The sequence below is a fragment of the Corvus cornix genome, chromosome 3 (assembly GCF_000738735.6).
Source record: "Corvus cornix cornix isolate S_Up_H32 chromosome 3, ASM73873v5, whole genome shotgun sequence".
Taxonomy (NCBI): domain Eukaryota; kingdom Metazoa; phylum Chordata; class Aves; order Passeriformes; family Corvidae; genus Corvus; species Corvus cornix.
Window position 1 is genome coordinate 49,962,874 of NC_047056.1, and position 20,108 is coordinate 49,982,981.

The 20,108-nt window shown below is 40.6% G+C and overlaps 2 protein-coding genes and 1 long non-coding RNA gene across 3 annotated transcripts in view; 1 reads left to right on the plus strand and 2 right to left on the minus strand.

The window, feature by feature from the left end:
• MAP7 (microtubule associated protein 7) overlaps positions 1-2,165 on the minus strand; it is a 110,531-nt gene extending 108,366 nt beyond the window's left edge. The window contains exon 1 of the mRNA XM_039567935.1: positions 2,036-2,165. Within this exon, the coding sequence (XP_039423869.1) occupies positions 2,036-2,081 (46 nt within the window). The 5' untranslated portion in view covers positions 2,082-2,165. The remainder of the gene's footprint in view (positions 1-2,035) is intronic.
• Positions 2,104-5,081, plus strand: LOC120411591. Its single transcript, XR_005604018.1, has 2 exons — positions 2,104-2,188; positions 2,362-5,081. It is a non-coding gene; the product is annotated as an uncharacterized LOC120411591 (long non-coding RNA).
• MAP3K5 (mitogen-activated protein kinase kinase kinase 5) overlaps positions 4,948-20,108 on the minus strand; it is a 100,366-nt gene continuing 85,205 nt past the window's right edge. Inside the window, exons 24-30 of the mRNA XM_039567934.1 lie at positions 17,247-17,432; positions 13,655-13,760; positions 11,156-11,396; positions 8,296-8,408; positions 7,315-7,427; positions 6,358-6,434; positions 4,948-5,680 (exon numbers count right to left, since the gene is read on the minus strand). Of these exons, the coding sequence (XP_039423868.1) occupies positions 5,620-5,680; positions 6,358-6,434; positions 7,315-7,427; positions 8,296-8,408; positions 11,156-11,396; positions 13,655-13,760; positions 17,247-17,432 (897 nt within the window). The 3' untranslated portion in view covers positions 4,948-5,619. The remainder of the gene's footprint in view (positions 5,681-6,357; positions 6,435-7,314; positions 7,428-8,295; positions 8,409-11,155; positions 11,397-13,654; positions 13,761-17,246; positions 17,433-20,108) is intronic.

The window sequence follows — 20,108 nt, forward strand, 5'->3', positions numbered from 1 at the left end:
CTTTGTTTTTTAAACAGAGTCAATAGGTCAACCAGTAGGTAATTTCACTAAACACAGATGGGATGTTGCCCTTCCTGACGAGCCGGATCCAGACAAGTGTTCCGCTTGCAGAGCAGACTGCAGTCAAAGCCATCTGCGTGGCCCTCCCTGGGCACACACATCTGCTCACTCATGGATGGACCAAAGAGCCACAGAAGCAGATCCTGAAGTACTTTGAGGTTGTTCCTGTTTGTGAACGCCTGCAAAGCGGCCCCTGTGATAACTCAGAGACCTAAAAGGATCTCAACAGACAACAAACAACTTCACAGAAGTTTAACATTTCACAGACAAGGAAGTTTCGAGTGAACTTTAACAGCACAAAGCAATTTAAATTCAAAATACTCAAGAATTTATGAAAGCAGATCCTTCTGTCTACAAATGTCCTGATGAGTAAAAGTTCAACACAGCAGCCTGAAATGAAACTATAAAGCAAACTCAGAATAAATCTAAGAACATAAGTCCTTTTAAAACAGAACATACACAAAATACATGTCACCTGTTGGCTCATTTCTAGTTTTGGTACGTAATTAGAAAAAGACTGACAATCCAGCTAAAAAAACCAAAACAAAACAAAACATCAGCAATGTAAGGTAGAGAACTCAAAAAGATTTTGTTAGAAATGGCTTCAAAAAAAAAAACAGACAGTCAGTTCTTCCTGAAAGTGAAATCAATGCAGTTGCAAACTCTGAAGCACATAGGAACCCAGATGCACATCGTTTCTGAAGCTGAACTTTAGAGTGATGCCTGGGAGTGACTTGCAAGGATTTCTGAGCAGAACCACAGTATTTCTAAGTCTAATGAAGACAGCAGTTGGATGGGTTTGCCCACAGTCATTGCTTGTGACTGCATGTCTGCATTACATAAAGTATGTATTAAAAATATTATACTGGGGAAACACAATCAATTAGCCAACAGCCATATGGCCTATTCATATGCTGTTTTGATAGAAAAGCGCACTCTTTAATTTAGAGATAAACTTAGACATATGTTAGAGAAGGACTAGCAAAGGGTGAGTGGAATTGGACTGTGGAGGGAGGTAAAAAAAGGAAAAAAGGACTAAAAGTTGGAGTCAGACTTCACAGTCCAGCAAGCAGCAAAAACAAACAGCATCCGCGCCTACAACAGTGATACAGCGGTCGATCCGCTTGCGTAAGCCAAAATCTCCTCCCTGCACCCTCCTCGCCCTTAGGGCCAAAATAAAAGCGGGTTAAAACACTCTCGCAGTGTACATCCCTCCTTAGAGAAGACGCAAGGACATCTCCCCGCTTTCCCTATAGGAAATAAGGGCTTGCAGCAGCCCGTCGCTCGCACGCGTTTGAGGCGCAGCCAAGCCCCGGGGCCCCGCAGCGGGCCTCGCTCGGCAGGCGCCGGGGCGCAGCCACCAGGTACCTTGACCCTGCCGAGCCGTCCCTCCGCCCTCGCCGGGGCTCACCCCGTCCCCGTTAGCAGCGTGACCTTACTGCGGCAGGTCAGTGCTACCTCCAACCCCGACCAAAGCCCGCAGCCCGGCGGCCGTCCCCTCCGGACCCCTTCCTCGCCGGACAGCTCCACACCCCGCGTTAGCCCCGCCGCCGTGCGGGCGCCCGGCAGCACTCCAAGCTAGGAACGAAGGTTCCAAAAGCACCAGCGGCGACCCGGGAACGACAGCGTGGCCCCGCCGATGCCCCTGCGCGGGGTCGGGGGGGTCTCGCTGCTACGACGGGCACGGTTCGGGCGCGCCGCCCCCACCGGCGCAGCTCTGCCCGCCGCCCGGGCCGACCCTCGGCTGCCCCCGGCCGGGTCGTGGTGGTGCCCTGGGGAAGGCAGCGAAGCCTCCGCAGAGCCGGGCGGCCGCGGAGCGCCCCCCGCACCTGTTGCGGACGAGGCCGCCGCCGGGCCCCGCCGCGCTCCCGCTCCGCACGGCCGCCCGCAGCCGCCCGGGAGCGCAGGGTCCCCGCAGCCGCGGGCCCATCCTCGCCGCCCCCCTCCGCCCGGCCGGCCGGCGGCGGTCGCTCACCTGCGGGGCGCTGGCGCCCGCCGCTCCTGCCCGCGGCCTCCGCCATGTCTCCTCCTGCTCGCCAAGCGCGGCTGCTCCGCCCCGCGGCTCCGCGGCCCGGGGCAGGTGAGCGCCACGTCCCCCGCCCCCGCCGGCGGCTCTGCCCGGCAGCAGGTGAGGGCGGGACCGGCGCCCGCGGCCCGGGAGCAGCCGCCTCTCACGGGCTGGACGCGCTTATGCGGCGGCGGTGCGGGGGCGTCTGCCCGCACTCCCGGCCCCCTCGGCGGCCCGGGCAGCCGAGGTGCCAGTGTTCACACAGGTGTGATTATTTTTTTTTTCTTCTTCAGAGTAGCTCCCTCCGCAGTGGCGCAGCTCGTTCGGTATCGGCGCGGAGAGAAACAACAGGTTTGGGGATGCTCGCCATCTCGACAGTAGGTGGGAGGAGTGGCGGCCGCCTCGCAAGCCCAGGCGATGCGCCGCATCGTGTGGGAAAGAGCTGCACTGCTGTAGACTCGTTCCTGCGGCACGTGCTCTTAAACAGCCGGTTTTAAAGCTGCGTGCAATGCCTTGCTTCCAAAAAAAAAAAAAAAAAAAAAGGCTCTGTGAAGACCTGTCGATGTATCAGTCATTTCTGTAAAGGTCATGAGGTCATGGTCCTGTTACCTTTCCTATGAGTTTGCCTTAACTTGCTTTATACTGCTTTTAAGGGTCATAAGAGTGTTTCTTTTCAAAGTGTTCCTGTCAGCATCGAAACATCATTTAATTTTGCATCTGCTTGTAGGTAGCACCTACAAGTCATCAGAACTACAGTTGAAGGAGGGTGAATGAATTGGGGAACTCACAGGATGCAGCTGTGGATGCAGGCAAGGAGGGGAGAGGGGCAGCTCCCTTATTCTTGTGAGCTTGGACCAAGCCAACTTCAGCCACCATGCAGAACATCCTCTTTTCACAAACTGCTAAGTTCAGAGCACAAGGTTTTCTAGGGGAAGGGAAGATTAATACTTTGTTGCACTGAGAGCCATTTATGCTCTAAAAGAAGCAGTTTGGGGCTTGGGTGATAAACACGCCCTGTTGGCTTCCGGGCAGGAGAGTGTCTGTAATAGAACAGGCTGGGCTCTATGATGAAAGGTGCAAAAGACAGCAAAAACAGCACTGCCTTGGTCGAGTTTTCACTTCTGTATTCTCTTCAGGGAGGTGTAAAGGTGTCTCTAGGTCAACCTGAGCCCTGGATTACAACAGCACTGATCAAGGGCCAAGAGGTTATCCAAGTTCAAACCCACTGGTATGCCCTATGGTCAGAATGTTGTCCTCAGTAAAATCCTGCCCTAACATAATCTCAAATCCCTCACTCCATGTAGGCATCTACCCACCAGCATATTCTGGGAGCCAGGCTGAAGAATCCCAGGCTGACCTGTCTGATGCACTCCATCCCAAAGTGTTTCCTCATGTTTTGTCTGAGGATGTAAAAAGTAACATCTGGTACTATCTATAGGAACTAGCCTGATGTAGGGATCTTACATAAACTTTTGTGCACAGATCTAGCACCTACATGGATAAACTGTGCTGCTCAGGGAGCCACATTCAGACCAGAACCCAATTGCTCAAGGAGCATGAGTGTACATGGCCCAGCCTGGACATGGATCAGACCCAGCAGTCTCACCATGGAGAATACAGAACTGATTGCTAAGCAATGCTGCAGAAGCCACCTCGGGTCTGGTGAAGCCAGTAATGAACTATAGGAGTTAATTCCCAGCTGGTGCCAGGCTAGGTTTCATGGAGACATTCAATGGAAACCTCGATCACACTCTCTTCTCTCTTACATAGTTGGCATTTCTGAGCAGCCTGAGTCATAGAGAGCAGGCTGCATGCCTTCAAAGTAAACAGACCAGTGCAATTGCCTTCTAGTCATACTGCATGACACCAGAGGTTTTCAAACCTGGACCAATACAGGATCATGCTTCACACAAAAATCAAATTAGGCAAGTTCATTGTCCTAGGGTTACTTCTCAATGGGTAGGTTTTTTATGTTTTGGGTTTTACAAGTCAACCTCCCCCACTGGTCTTTCTAGTGTTTACAACTACCTTGAAAATGTATTGTTTTCTGCTGTAATAGCAGTAGGAATTGGTAAACAGTAGCTGTGTTTCTCATGAAATGTAGTTAAGTTTTTGGAATGAGTTGAATACATCTGTGCCTAAAAATCAGTAGAACCATCTTCAGAGTAAAAAAAAAAAAACTGACTAAAATTATTTGATCTACTGTTCTTTGTTTATCTTATTTTTTAATACATAATTGTTGCGTTTTAGCCAGCAAAAGTTACTGTACACATGTTAGAACAACATGTTTATGTTTAAAAAAATATTTCATTTTCTTTGAAAATACCTGCTAGACCTGAAAAATTAAGAGCATAAGTCTTTTACTGGTTACCAAGGCTTATGAAGAAAGAAGCAGCTTCTTGTCCAGGCAAGTCTTACCCACAATGGAATTTTTGCAGCTGCCCCAGAAGAATTTGTTGATACCCAGTGTTAGAATAGTGGAGTGACAATGACAGTGGACGGGCAGGGAACATCCACCACCCTTTTTACATTACATGTGAGAAAAGAATCATTGCATAAACAAAAGCAGAAGAAGAGACAACAGGCCACAATGACTATTCAGTGCATGGAGGCAGGACTTTTCATTTCACAAGTCAAGTACAGCACCCAGAGAAGAATTTTGTTTGGTCTTGGCTTGTTAGTACAGGAATTAGACTGAATAGAAAAACCAAGAAAATATTCAATGCTATGGTTATCATACTCAAATCACAGTAAGTTTAGGATGTGTCAGAAAGGTTCCCTTGATACTCGGTATGAATTTTTTTTCTTTTTTTTATTCCAATATTTTCCAGCTCTACACCATTGCTATTATTTTAGAAGTCCAAAAATACAGGAAAAAGTAAGTCTTAGGTTATTTTTATTTTCAATTGTGTATGTCAGAGATAGCTTTAGAACAAGCTAACATTACTGTGGTTCAGATGTATACAACTGGTACAGTTCAGTAGTACATAAACAACTCTAAAACAAATGCACCATAGAACTTAAATTACCAAAAATAATATTAAACTACGTAGAGCAGTAGGTAAAAACAATTACCTTTAGGTCTTGAACACTAAAAGAAAAATATCTAATTATGATTGAAATTATGAAGCTCTACTACAGATAGTATTGAGATATATTACAAAGAAATCGAAAAGTTGTTGTCACATTTTGGTTTTGTTCCAGTGATGTACAGTTACATGAAATCTTACATCAGTTTGTCATGAAATTAACATCTACTTACTTTAACTACAATATTTCATGAGTTTATAACTTTTGTATGTGTGTGTTTTCTAAAAATTTTTGAAAAACTTGTATGTAAAAACATTTAAAGTAAAATAATGTTGCAGGTTGTTTACAGATTCCTTATTATTATAGGATTATAGGAGTAAAAGCAGTCAGGAAGCTGCAGTGTTTTTAACATTGGTAAACAAATACTGGATTAAAGTGCAACAGTCCTTCTGACAGCACACCTGCTCTGGCTGAAAGGAAATCTTTTCATCTCTGCAGAGAAGCAAAGAAAAAGATCAGTGTCAGGCGTGCTTCTCCCGAAAGTCAGTGATAGCCTTCCAGAGCGTGCACAGCATTCCTCCTCTGTAAAGAAAAATCATAAAGATACTCAGGTACAAAGATACTCTCTAGCCTGAAAGCCTTCCAATTTAGGTGCTTTCTGATTTTCTTGCTCTGGTTTTGATCAATGAAATTCAGTGGGAAGGCTGATCAAAGGTGAAATTCAACATGCATTACTCAAATAGAGAACAGAGTCCTTTTCTGATTACAGGACAGGGCAATCTTTCCACTTGGCAGATGCCTGCTGTCTGGAATTCAGACTTTTGGTCCAAAGGACTTGCATAACCCATATCTGACTTCCAACATGATGCAATCTGGTGACCTACACACCTGGCATGATTAGGTGAAATGTATTGCTACTTACAGTCCATGAGTAAAGTTTCTGAAGTTTGATGATGATAATAAACTACTGAAAGTTTTGCTAGTTCTACTTTTTTAAATAAAAACAAGGTGCTAATGGGATTTCCAGTGCCTCCAGCTGTAAGGTAATTGCTTTACCTTAATGTTTTGCTTTCAATAGAAAAAGCTTATTTAAAATTTAAACAATATCAGCTGTTTGGCAGGAATGTATCAACATACAATGGCATACTGGAAAGTGTTACTTATTTTAAGTTAATACTACACAATGCAATAAATAGAGACTTAGTATCAGTTAGTTTTTCTTCTTACAAAGCACAGTTCATTTAACTGTGAAGCATTACCTCAGTCTCAAACATTTCAGATCATCTCGTGTAACATAGCAGAGAACATCCGTTAAGGTATAGTCTTCAGCCAAGAACTGCAGAAAGAAGTTTAAATGAACATTTTGTTAGAAATATTATTTAAATTCCTAAGCTCATCTTCCTAGGATCATCTGCCCCTAAAAATAGGAGGTTACAATTGGGAGAAACCCAAAATTGGGCTAAAATGTGGTACATGTAACAGATTAATCCACGTTGCTCCTACAAATACAATGAAACTACTTAAATTTTACACTGTATACTCTGCATCAGCATACCAGGCACAACTTGAAAAGTGTAATGCTTTTACATCTACTCAAAACCTTTGTCAACTGGCAGTTCTATTGTTACCACTGGAATCTCAGAATCACAGACTTCACTGAGCAAAAATTAGACCATAAGTAATACCACATTTAACCCATGAGAAAATTAAAAGCAACAGTTAAGACCTACCTTTTCAAAAATGGCATCTGAATTTGACGTAATTGAACTTGGAGGAACCTTTGGTCTGATCTGTAGGAGTGATAACTACATGCAGGTATTCCTAAATTAGCTGAAATCCTCAACACCTCAAAAGTTACATAATTTACTGCAAAGCAGACTGATCTACTTCAGGGTATTTCACTACAGCACAGTTAGCTAAGGGTGAACATGTATCCTGTATCCAGAGTATCATCAGCAGGAATGCTGCAGTGTGTAAAGACACTGAAAACCCAAGAGTGTCTATTTACCAGGATATTTTATCGCTTTGTTCATAATCAGATATAGGAACTATTAAAGGTACCGTATATTTATGAAGGCCTTCACATTCATGGCTCTTTCCTATCCTCTGAAGACAAATTAATCTCTCAAAATGTGCTAAAATAATTAAAAAGGTTTTTTAAACTAAGTGAGAGCAGAACTGCAACTGTGCCAGGCAGTGAATAGAATCATTGCTACCTTGTTTATCGTGGCCTCATCAGCTCCATGAACTCTCAGCCAGTTTATGAGATCAGGGTCTTCGGTCCCTGTGCCAGTGGAATGGCGATGACAGACAGACAATCCAGGAATATCTGGAACAAGCATTTTTGAGTTTTGTGTTGCCAAAGCAACCTCTTGTCATTTTTGACTCTCAAGCACTTTCTTCAGTGAGCTTTCCTTTCAAGCTTAGAATACCAGTATCCCCATAAATAAATGCCAATTCACAAAGAACACAATTACAATTTATAGACAGTTACACATTAATTTCTCTACTTGGTTAGGGGTACAGTTAAACTAGTGTGAACATTGATACAGATAAGATTTTCTGCTCTCTTCTAAAAATGACTTTACTAGTACAAGGCTGTCACTGTTTCTACACTAAGGTTTTTGATCAATTAACTGAACTGTTCAGTGTAACTCATACAATTGCTGCATAGGCAATGCCTTAGACTGAGGATCAGCTGCTTTTGGGAAGCAACACTTAGAAGCACATCACACAGAAACATCAAACTGCATTAGCACTTCCACCTTCTTCAGGGCAGACACAGCAAACTCGGCTTCCTTCAGTAACCTTTAAGTTGTATTTGCATCTCACCAATTAGATCCTCTTGTACTTAAATTGTAACAATTGGAACAGTCTTTAATTCAAGGAGCACATACCTAAACATACTAGATTATCCTCTTTAGGAATAATATTTATTCAGTAGGATATGTGCCTTGTACTCTTCCTTATAATCACAAACAAAAATATTTAAATTGTACCACTCCTTGTACTGTGATTAACAAATCCAGTAATTTGTTTCCACACCGTACATTCTTACTTCAGAGCAAACCCTGCCAGAAGCAGCACAATAAAGCATCTTTGCTGAGACTGGCTCAAGAAAATGAACAGATGTTTAGCTGGCACTTTTTCATGTGTAGCCAGCATGAATTTTTTCCTTAAAAATTCTTCTCACTTACCTATTGGCTGTGACCTGAGCTGTAGGTTCCTGATCTCTTGATCTTTTTCTTCTATAGCTTGATGCAAGAGGACTTGAAATTCTCTCTCCTTTTGAACCAACTCCTCCAATAACCTGTGAAGTAATGGGAACAAAGCGCTCATTTCCTTAAGTAGCTTCAAATTTTCAGGAAAAGAAAGATCTTACTATACTTAAACTGGAAACCTTCCTGACAAAGACAAGGACAGACTTCTTCAGCTCTCACAGGTATATGCTTTCACTATAGATTGATTATGACCTATATCAAGATATAAACATTCATACAGAAGCCCCAAACACACCAGCTTCCTCATAAACATTCCCCCACTAAACAAGTGGTATAGCACAAAATTTCAGTGAAATTTCTCCAGACCGAGCTCTGTTTTAAACAAAACTGGAACTGAGAACAAATATCAAAGTGGTTCATAAACTAAGGGCTAAACCTTTGTAAGGAAAAACACCAGTTCACATCTCTCCAGCAGACATTTTCAAAGGTATGGAAAGGGCAGAGCTGTGATGAAAATGTGGTGAAAACATATGGTTGCATTTCTTAAATATGCAAAATACGTTCTCAACCACACATGGGCTGTCCCTTCCTCACATACAAGGCACTTCGTTCCTGCCCTCCTAAGCTGTATTAAGAGCAAGAAGAAAGGAGGCAAAATACTTCCCTACTCCCCTAAGCAATTACTTTTGAGAATGTCAAGCAGAAGTAAGTTGGAACTTATGTTTGACCTCCTTCATAAGACAAGCCCAGAGAGAAACCTGGAGAAATTCGGTGGTCAGCACCATTTAAGCTGATCAAAAGAAAATAGTCAAAATATAATGGAAAACTAGTATGTAAAACTGCTGCAATTTGTTCTTTTAGAAAAGTGGTTTAGTAAAATGTGGGATTTGTGAACAATATGTTATTAGGAACAGAAATTGGACATGGAGAGCACACTCATAAACCTATAATTGACTTCTGAGTCTTCAGAAGTTCTGCCTTGGAAGGATTGAAGCACCTTCATCCCTTTCTTGAAACCTCTGCCAGCCTGAGAACTATGCAATAACTGTTCCATTTCAGTGTGTTTCCTTTTATTTATTCATATATTAAATTTTTTGTGAATTTATACCAGTTGAGTGCTGCAACTTTTTATTTGGGACACTGAAACACAGGAATTCAGTTAGAAAATGTGCCACAAAAGCCCTTTACCTGCCTTTGCACAGGGGTAAAGTGAATCCCATATGATTGCTTTGTAAAAACATCTAGCCCTACTTTTAGCTTGTATGCAGGCCTACCAGAAACATATTTGCACTTGAGTGCTTCCACACCTGAGCTAACAAACCTTAACAAGTCCACCCTGCACGGGAACAGAGCTGCTTTGTGCAGCTACACAACCCCACAGCTTGGTTGTTCTCTGATATTCCTTCCAGACTGGTCACCTTTCAGTTAAATTATGCCTAGTCTATCTATTCTGGTTGAAAAAGGCCTTCAGGGCCATTATTTTCTCCTGATAACTGCTTGCTGCTTATGCCAATAAAGCTTTCATAAATATTCAAACAATTGTCTGTATTATTTATTTCAAAATTTCTGCATGAATGACTGGATGTGGTTATTTGGCCAAAGGCTTTGCATTTGAGAAATTTACAGAAACAAAGTGCTAGCAAAAAAGTACCAAAAAAGTACCTACGCAAACTGATCACTTCTGAGGCTATTCCCCACCATAAACTTGTGAAGTAAAGTGAGTATTTCTTTAGGTATATCAATAAGACAGTTAAAATATTTCTCAGTGGTCACAAGTAAAAACATTATTACATAAGGACCCCAAAATACTGATACTTTATTTTAAAAAGTACAGTCTAATGAATTGTTCTAATTATGGCACACATAATTAGACATTACTTGGACACATGTAAAAGTAAAGTGCAATTTAACATTTTAATTTCAATTGGAACTGCAGTTCCAAAGAATGTTTTATCAGCATAACAACTGTCTTAATGAAGACATGTTCTCTTTCTATCAAGGCCACATTCAAAATTTACTGAGGTCAGTAGGAAATCCAATGTCATAAATCAGATGCTTCTAAAGCTAAATACCTACTTCAACCAGACTATTTGGTGTATTTTAATGAAAAGAAAACAAAGTATATAGAAAATCATTTGGATAAAATAATGGAGACAGATTTTTCTCTGACATTTCTTAAAAGAACAATAAAACCTCAAAAAATCACTTTTCAGGTTTAAAGTGCAAGACATATTTCTGAAAAAAATTACAATATCCAAATTTATGGCTCATTTCTTCTTTTAAACAAAACACCTATTTTCCCTGTCTTTCTTTGACGAAAAGAATTTATTTAATAAAAAGGTAATGGCTGCTGGTAAGGACAGATCCTGCTTGCAGTAATTTCTGTGCACAAAACAAGTCTGAAGCAGCTTCCTTGTGGAGTTTCTGTGTGGCTGTCTTAGCTTGAGCTCACTCGCTGAGAATAGCTATAGAAAAGAACAGCAAGTTCTGCCTTAATGGAAACAAAACGTAACACCATTCATCAGCCATACAGAGCACACCAAAGAGAGAAAAAGCAGAAGTTTGGCAGCAAGTCAGGTTTTTTCAGACCTTCCTTGAAAGGGCACCTGAAATCAAGACTGACCTTAACTTGCATCACTATGGTTTTGTTGAAATTAACAAAACTATGTAAGTGATCAGTCACAGCTAAACAAGGATCATCATTAAAAGAAACAACTTACACTGCTATGGAATTTTGGAACTGTCACTAGTATTCCAGCATATATATTCTGAAAGCTAACCAATACATACTGCTGTAAGCAGGCCAGTGTCCCTGTCTCCCGATGTCCAGACTTACCTGTTTGTCTCTAATTTTAGCCTGCCCAGCTGGACACTCAGTGATCTGTGAGCAGCTTGGGAGTCATGGGACACCGTAGAGCTGAGTGTGCTTACACCTGAGGTAGCTACTGCATCCTCCAAGACAATGCAAGGCTGCTGGATGGTTTGATTCTGAGGCTGTTCATCTTGATCTTCAACTTCTATATCATCTTGATCAGCTGTATCACTTTCAGATGCAAGACTAAAATGCGGCCTCAATTCTATTAAAATATAAGCAAAAGAAAAAACACCAAAGATGTTAAGCATTAGTTAAATATTAAAACAAAAGCAGCCCCAAGTGACTATTTACAGATCATCCTATAGCTTTGTCTACAGTAGACCTGAAATTTCTGTAACAGGAGAACAGATATTTTCTAGGGCTTTAAGATCACTCAAAACAAAACAGCACCTTGTTTTATGCAGATTATTATTCTGCCTATCCAATGTTCAAGAGCTGTAAAAAACAAACATCTGGATGAATATGATTCCAGATTTGGCTACCATTTCATGTCAAATTGTGCTGAAGTATTATGTACCGCAGAGTTACTTTTGCTTAATTCCATTCTCAGTAGCTTGCATTTTTTTTATGTGTCTGACTTGAAATATTTTATTAAACAAAAGACCATTTTTTTTTATACCCAGCTATTCCTGCTGTTGCTGTTCCAGCATATTTAGCATTCTATCATTACAAGAATACTATGTTTACCAAAAAATTGCATCCAAAGATAGAGAGGAAATTACAAAAAGGCCCCCTCTCCCAACAATTAAAAGCAGCACACTTTCCTTCTACTTATCAGAGGGAACACTGCCTATTTTGAAATGATGCACATCCACAAAACTATGAAGACAAAGCTATACCCTAGTTTCTGTTGTTCCCTGTTTAAACTACCTACCAGAGCTTACCAGGTATGCAAGATATGTACACAAGATCTGACACTCCTACACAATCTATTACTGTAAAAACATCTGTTTGTTCATGCTAACTATTTCATATAAATCTTTCTTCCTTCCTTCCTTCAATTATGGCTTCTTAGTGCTAAGAACTCCCTCTGGTCTCCTCATCAAAATGTACTTTTTTTTCCTGAATCACACTTAGTTTATGCCCTTTCTGCTGAGTAATTAACAAGTACATTTCTCTTCTTTACAAAAGAAACATTTGTTCCTTGATCTATTTCACCTTTTCATTTCAATGCTACATACCTTCTTCAAGACTGAACATAAGATCAACAGAGCTGTGCTTCCTCTAAATTAAGGAAAGCAGATTTATTATATAGCAGTTACCCAAACATTGCTAGGCAAATATGTCTGAATTTGCTTTGAACTTCTGTTTTTGTTAGCAGGATGCAGAAGTTCTATACCATTGTTCACCACCAGGCAGGATAAAATTGGTTTTGTACTATTCCTTAAACATCCCATAACTTTTAGAAGTGTTAAGGCCATAGATAAATCTCCACATCATAAGAAAAAAAATTAAGAAAAAAGAGTGAGACAAAAGCAAGGGAAAGCAATCAGAAGTAGGGTAAGGCAATTAGGGAAGCAGTAGATGATCGGTGCCTGAAAGCTACTGGGGCACAGAGGCTTTTGTTTAAGCTTGGCCATGTACAGTTAATGCTGACACTGAGCTGTATGGGAAAGAACAGACTATTGAGGAATTCCACAGTTACTCCTATTACACAGCAATGAAGTACATGCCTGTTAGAGGTGTTCAGCATTCTAGTCAGAAGACAGAGTTTCTTTGTGACTTGAAAGTAACACAGAAACCCTATTTATATCTTGTTGGTTGTGCTACAGATATGGAAAATAAGGAGAATTGGAATAGCTGTAACTTGTGATGTAATTTTCAGATCCCCTTATTAATAATTTAAGACTCAACCCACTGCAGGAAACAGGAATGTAAGTATTCTGACTTAAAGCATTAAATGACATATTTGAAAATATCACAATTAATTCCAGCATTAGAAGTTAAGAAGCAGCAGAAAAACTAACTTTGGAAATAGGTAGAGAAGTAACAGAATGGGCTACAGTTTTGTCTAAACAGATTCCTTCCCTCAGTGAAGCCATACATTCTAATTCCACATTCAAAATACAATGTACAAAGTGCAGGCACTGCAGACCTGTTTGTTTGGTTTTGGCAGGTTTCAAGTCAAGGGTTTGGGTTTTTTTTTTTATTTTTTAGACAGCTTCTGACCATAAGCAATAGGCAACATTTTGCACCTCAAAAAATCAGGTCCCAGAGCACCTTAATCTACTACTACTCACCGTGTTGCAGAATCATTTAGATTACGCATTGTGGAAAGGTGCTTTCCAAACCAGCTTGAACAACACACAGATTAGTTTCTGAATTGCAAAACAGACAGTGAACAGGAAAAAGGCCACTGCTGGTTTCAAAATCTTAAGTGAAGCATCATAATCACAACTCTGAAGCATGTTTAAAGAGATCAGCTGATAAACATTTGCTGAGTATTAAGAAATGACTCACCTGGGACCAGAATTGTAATAGCAGTCTGCACAGCTTTTCTGATTATGCTGTCCAGGGCAAACATCCAATGTGGCTTAATATTATGATTTCGGAGAATTTTATTGACCTAGTAAGAGAAAATTCAGTTCAGATATTACATACCCCACAACTTAAAATGAGAATATATCTCATCATTACATAAAGTGTTTAAACTTATAGATGCTGTATCCGAGCAGATGATTACAACTATTTCTTGATAGTAACATTATCAACTTCATCCATTTTATCATAAGTCATGCAATGTTTCATGTTTTTCATCAAGTACTGGTTTGTGTGTTAGGTGACTTTTGATGTCAGTGGTACTTAACCTTCATGGCTGTGGAGAGAAATTTCAAAAGAATGCAAGCAAGACAAATAACAAGGACTATGTTATGAAGGGCTTGTAGCTGAAACTAATTAACTTGTTACTTTTTTTGGCATCACCTTCACTGCTTGCTCTGAGCAACACTTGTCTATTCTAAAGTACAATTGTAGGAAATATCAAAGAACTAATGTAATGCTGCTCCTACTTAATTCTGAAACTAGTTAATTAATGTTAGTTTAAACAATTAGGGAACTTCATTTGTGTGCTGTACCATTTTCTCATTCCTTCTACATTGTACTTTGTACAATCAGTATGGTACAATATACAACTGGGTTGCTCCTAACTGCCCACAGGCCTGCTTTCAAACCACTTTTAGCCATATTCTCAGATGCCTCTATGGATGCTCCATGCCACTTGCACAAACATCTCCACCTCACGGAACCATTTTCCAGCTCCCAAACGACAAGGAAATGCCCAGCCAACAGTAAGCAGCAATAGCACAAAACTCAGTGCTGTTTTCCAGGCACAGAAGCAATCCAAAGCAGCAAATTCTGCAGAACTTAAACAGCTGCAGGAATCAAAAAATATAACTATGTTTAGAAAATTATCAACTCACAGCCTTATAAAAAAAGAAGCAACTACTGATCACGAAAAATGTGGCAAAAAGATACTTCACTCTTCCTAAAAAAGGGATTCGTTCAATTCCCTCATATTGTGATAATAACCTCTCTGTAAAAAATGACTGCAGTTACATAAATGATGCCTTCAGAGGATATGTAAAAGTTATTAACCACATTATTTTCACTGCCAAAAAGCAGTAGTATTCAGTAATGCAGCACTTTATACAGGTACCAGCACTGGGTTTGGTTGGGATGGAGTTAATTTTTTTCACAGCAGCCCACATGGTGCTATGTTTCAGACTGGTGACTAAAACAGCCTTGATAACACACGCATGTTTCAGCTACTGCTGAGCAAAGCTTGCACACTGTCAAGGCCGCCTCTGCTTCTTACACTGCCCCAGCACTGAGGGGGCTGGGGGTGGACTAAAGGCTGGAGGGGGACATGGCTGGCACAGCTGGCCTAAGAAATATTCCCTTTGGTGTAAGGTCATGATCAGCAATAAACATGGGGCTGCTTTTTGCAAAGGAGCTGTTGCTCAGTGACTGGCTGGGCACTAGTCTGCTGGTGGTGACTGACTCCTTTTGCAACACTTAAGAGCTTTTTTTTCCCCCCTTTCACTTATTTAACAATCTTTATTTTGACCCACAAGTTTTCCCATTTTTGGTTCTTCCAATTCTCTCCCTCTTCCTGTTGGGAGGGAATGAATGAATGACTGGGTAGGGGCTTTCCTCTACCTGCCAGCCACGGTCAACCCAGCACAGCAGTACCTGTGTCTCCTCATTTCTATTGCCAATGGCCACGAGATGGCACTTGGACACTGTGTTTGGATTCACAGAGCTGTCAGCGGCGCCAGGGGAGCCTGCCCTGGGCCTGACACCTGGACAGCAGCAGACCAAGGGCCCCGAAGGCTTGCCCACTGCCCTCTGAGGCAGCAGAACTTCCCTGTGCAAGCACTTTGCACCTTCCCAAACTGACTGTTTAGCTAAGTGCAGCTTTTTTGAGAACTGAAGAAGCATAATCTAACTTTGTCAAGATCACAACAATCCCTAGTAATATGATTTAGTTATTTATATTACATCACAAAATTACTTTTTCTTGGTTGGTCTGATAAGGAAGTTGTGATTATTAAACATTGTAACCTAAGATCACATTCTTAAGTCCCAAGAGCAAGGCAAATACTTTTCCTCACTTTTAGCAGCACCTCAGTCTCTGCAGCATCTGAGGTCTTGATACTGTCCTGGATTTCAGTGTAGTATTACAGAAATCTACTGTATGGCCAAAAGAATTAAGATTGCACACATATAAAGCAAAGTTTTTCTTCTGACTTTCTCTGTGTTTAGTTAAATAATAGAGAGATAGTAACGAAAGAGACATTTATCAGTTAAAAACCAGCAACTTGTAATGATGAAGTTAACAGAAATTTTTTATTGATAAGAATACAACCCAAGCAATTACTACCAAACAACTGATGCCCAGGAACATCTCTATCAGAACACAAATACAAGTATTTGTACTATTACCCCCTGCATGGTTTTCTTGACTTTGTATGCTTGGTTTTTTTCTTCCAAGTGTCAAAAGAGTATTAATATGAAGCTAAATAGAGAGAGTTGAAAGCATACTCAGAAGAATCAAAGAGAAAACTTTTGATTTGTAGAAAGAGCTCTTTCACAGATTCATTTCACACTTTTTTTTTCATAAACAGCATCTAATTCTTGTTAGTGTAGTCTGTGCAGCAGTTTACATGCTATGCCATCCTTCCTGATAGCTCTTCTACTTGTCAGAGTGCCACGGGTTTAAATTCTAAAAGAATCATCCACCTCAAATGCCTACCTGGATCGTCATTTCATTTTTACTACATGACTTCAGTCTGGACAAGTGATACTCAGCACAACTGCACCCTCCCATGTTCATTATTCATCTTAATCATCAAGCCTAACTGCTTGTGAACTACCATTTAAACACATACCTTAGGAAAACATTTGCTTTTCATAAACTAGCTATTTAAAGGCTGCCCATGCATGTGTTTGGTTGCTCAATGTGAGAAATGATAAATCTTGCATTTATTATTGATAGAAAAGTAACCATTTTAATTCCTCCTTATCCTGCTTATTATAAATTGAAATGAAAATTTCTAGTTTGGCAGAAATCTGCTGCAAATCAAAAATACTAAAATAAGAGTTCAATACAGTACTACAAGGTAGACAGACTGCTATAGGGGGTAATGCACTAGTTTGTAAGAGAAGTTTAAGAGATCTGCATTTATGTAGGATAAGCCTGAAACTCATTGTTGGTCTTATTTCCCAGAACACCTTCCAAAATAAGATTTTTTAAAAAAGCTTTCCTGCTTTACTATTACGACACAATATTCACACAATTACGTTGAACCCTATATCTTTAATCAGCAAAACCTCAGTAGTGTTCGGGGTCTGTGTCCTGCCAAAGGATCACAAGGCAACCAAACCAAGTCACTGCTGTGGGCTCAGATTTCGCTATTACAGGTTCAAAGCCCTCAAATGTTATTGTTTCAGTAACTCTGGGTGGAAGTTAAGCAAGTTCTGTTTGGTCCTAGTTTGTTTAGGTTTTTTTTAGTTTAGGTGCACAAATTTCTTAGTAAAAATGACAACTTACAGCATCTTGAAAACCAAAGAGCACAAGCTGCACTTGACTGATACCGTGGCTGTCAAAGTCTAACTCCAGCTTCAATTTTGAAAGCGTGGTTGCAATGATTTTGCGATCAGTGGACCGTACGAACTCTCTGAGGCTGGAAACGAGCGTTGTGATGTGTTCCCATTTCAGCTTGGGTTCTTCAGCTCCCTGACAGAAGAGAGAGGAGAAGAAATAGTTTTGATAGTCATCTTCTGAAACATACACCCAGAAGGACTTCAGCCAATAATGTCAGTTGGCAATATGGGTTTTCAGAAACTCTGCTGCTATGGTTAAGGGAAAGGTGCAGCTGCAGGTCAGGTACCGGTGGCAGCATAACTGCAGCAGCACAGAGCTCTGTGGCTGAGCTCCCTGGTACCACAGGTATGATGTACACCTGATGAACAAGTAGCTGACTTCATTTTACACCAGTTGCTGAAGAATATGTACACACTACAGTGTGTATGTTTCTTTGTGCAGCAATGAAAAGATATGAATAAATACACTGTGCACTGGAAACTACAAATTGCTCTTAACTGCAAGCACACACATACTTTGCAGTGCTTCTAGTTTCTCTGTGCCCCTCAGAGACGATGTGCAAAGTCCTACAGCAGCATTTAAAAGAAGGGATTAGTCAACGTTATGCAGGAGGCTCACAGAGGGACTGGTTGTTTCTTATATAATTTCCTTATTTCCCTTAATACAGAACTTCTACACTTAGCTGTTCTTAAAGCAAGTCTACAAAGATCTCACCTTTTTAGTATAAATATTCATATGCCTATTTTTGAAAGCTTTTGTGTTTTTGCATGAGCTACCAAAGTGAAAAGTTCAAAAGCATTCATCAGAAAAAACAGCCTAAGTAACTAGGAAGCAGAGCACTGTATTTGCTCTCATAAGCAAAGTTATGCTGCCTGAATGCAAATTTCAATTCCAAATCCTAAAATTAAGACAGGGTTGTTGTTCAACATGAAGTATTAGATGTTTATTCCAAAGGAAGTTAAGTAAATATTTATATAGGCTAAGGATATCCAACATTGATTTCTGTAAGAGAAGGGCATACGGTGTTTGGTTCTATTGCATTTGCCGGTTTTATGTCATGAATGTTATGGCTGGCCAGACATCAAGAACTCTTGTTTGCCAGTAACACTGAGCTTTTAACTACAGTCAATTAATTCTGATCAGGATGAAACAAAGATAATTTGATTACTTGAGAAAGAAGCTTAAAAAAAAAGCAAAAGTTCTAGAGCAAAGATACCACAGACTAAAACATGCATCTGAGATAAAAGATCCTAGCCTCTGATCTTGATCTGCTTTGGAGAATTCACCTGATGATTTTCTATATGGAAGTGGATCTCTCACAGTTCTGCAGTAGCCCATCTTCTTTTCATGTAAATAATTAAAAAGCCATTAGGGCAGATAGGTAAATGCACACTGTAGCCCTGGACTAAAAGATCCAAGTCCATCAAGGCATAGGCACTATGGGGACAGGACAAGCAGTACGACTTGCTAATTAGAAACAGTGCCGCATTTTGTGAGGGGCATTCTCCTCCCCTAGCCATCACACCCAATGGCTTCATCGAAACCTTTCTTGTGAAAAGCCTTTGTGAAGAGAAAAACTTTATCAAATCCTAAATCCTGATGAGGTCTAACAGGGAAGTCAGGCTTGTTCTATTAGTAATTTCTTGCATTTCTCAAGGCAGAAAACAGTCTTTGGGAGTCAGAGCTCTGCATCCTTTTGGAGGGCGGCCAGGCCCATGAACATGAGCTTTGAACTCTTTGGCTCTAAAATTCTATGTCTCTGCTTCTCACTCAGGCTGTTCCAGCCCCAGCTGAGAAAGACATGAAACACAGAGCACATTGTCTGGGATTTGTGATTGAGTTTCAGCCTCTCATGATCATTACTTGCATACACATGCAAAAACTGTGTCTGTTACAGCAACACTCTCGCAAATCACAGATCACAGGTATCTCTCTCACTGCCTTATCTTTTAACACTTTCTGTAGTTACCAGGATAGCTGCAGGTTACTCTCTCCCCCCTCCCAAGAGTTAGAAGCTATTTTTATTTGCATGGCAGCAATTTCCAATTACGTTAACTGTAGTACATACATAATAATCATATTGGTTTGCATCAGTTTCTAAACATTAGTATGTTTAGAAGATGAGTTGTTACGTTCTATACAAACATGTTTTAGACCAGCAACACTTTGCCTTGAGAATGAAGTGAATCAATTAACTACTAACACACACATAAACAGGAACAAAAAATCCTGTCATCCAATTATAGTGTTGCAACATTGAGTAGTGTGGTCATGACCTGTTATTTCTTCAGTGTTGTCCTGAACTGATACATCATCTTAATGAATCATCCCCACAAAGGAGTGCCAAAAGGTCACTCTGCAATTATTTTGTTGTTTGCTGTAGTTCCCATTACTCTATCTTCCCTCCATATGTGGTCCAACTGCGCTGCAGAATAGCTGCAATTTGTTTTCTCCCTAGCCCCCTCTTTCCCTTGTTGTGGCTGTTGGCTAGAAGGCAATGGTGTATCAATCAGCCTCATTCTTTCTGTACAATATTCTAACATAAGGTCAGAGCAGGCCAAATGACCCAAACTTCCCTCTGTCAAACCAGTCAGCCAGAACACAGAACTTTAAAAGGGGTTCAAGATAATCCACTCCTGGAGATGATCTACCTTATGTGAGTAGGCCTGACTCAAATTTGAAATTTGAGTCCAATTTGAAAAACACTGTCAAAATAGAGTATCATGAAAACATGTTTTTTTGTTGTCTTCCCAGCACTAATACCCAGGTATATACATAGTGATTACAAACAAAAAAGGCAGATGTAAT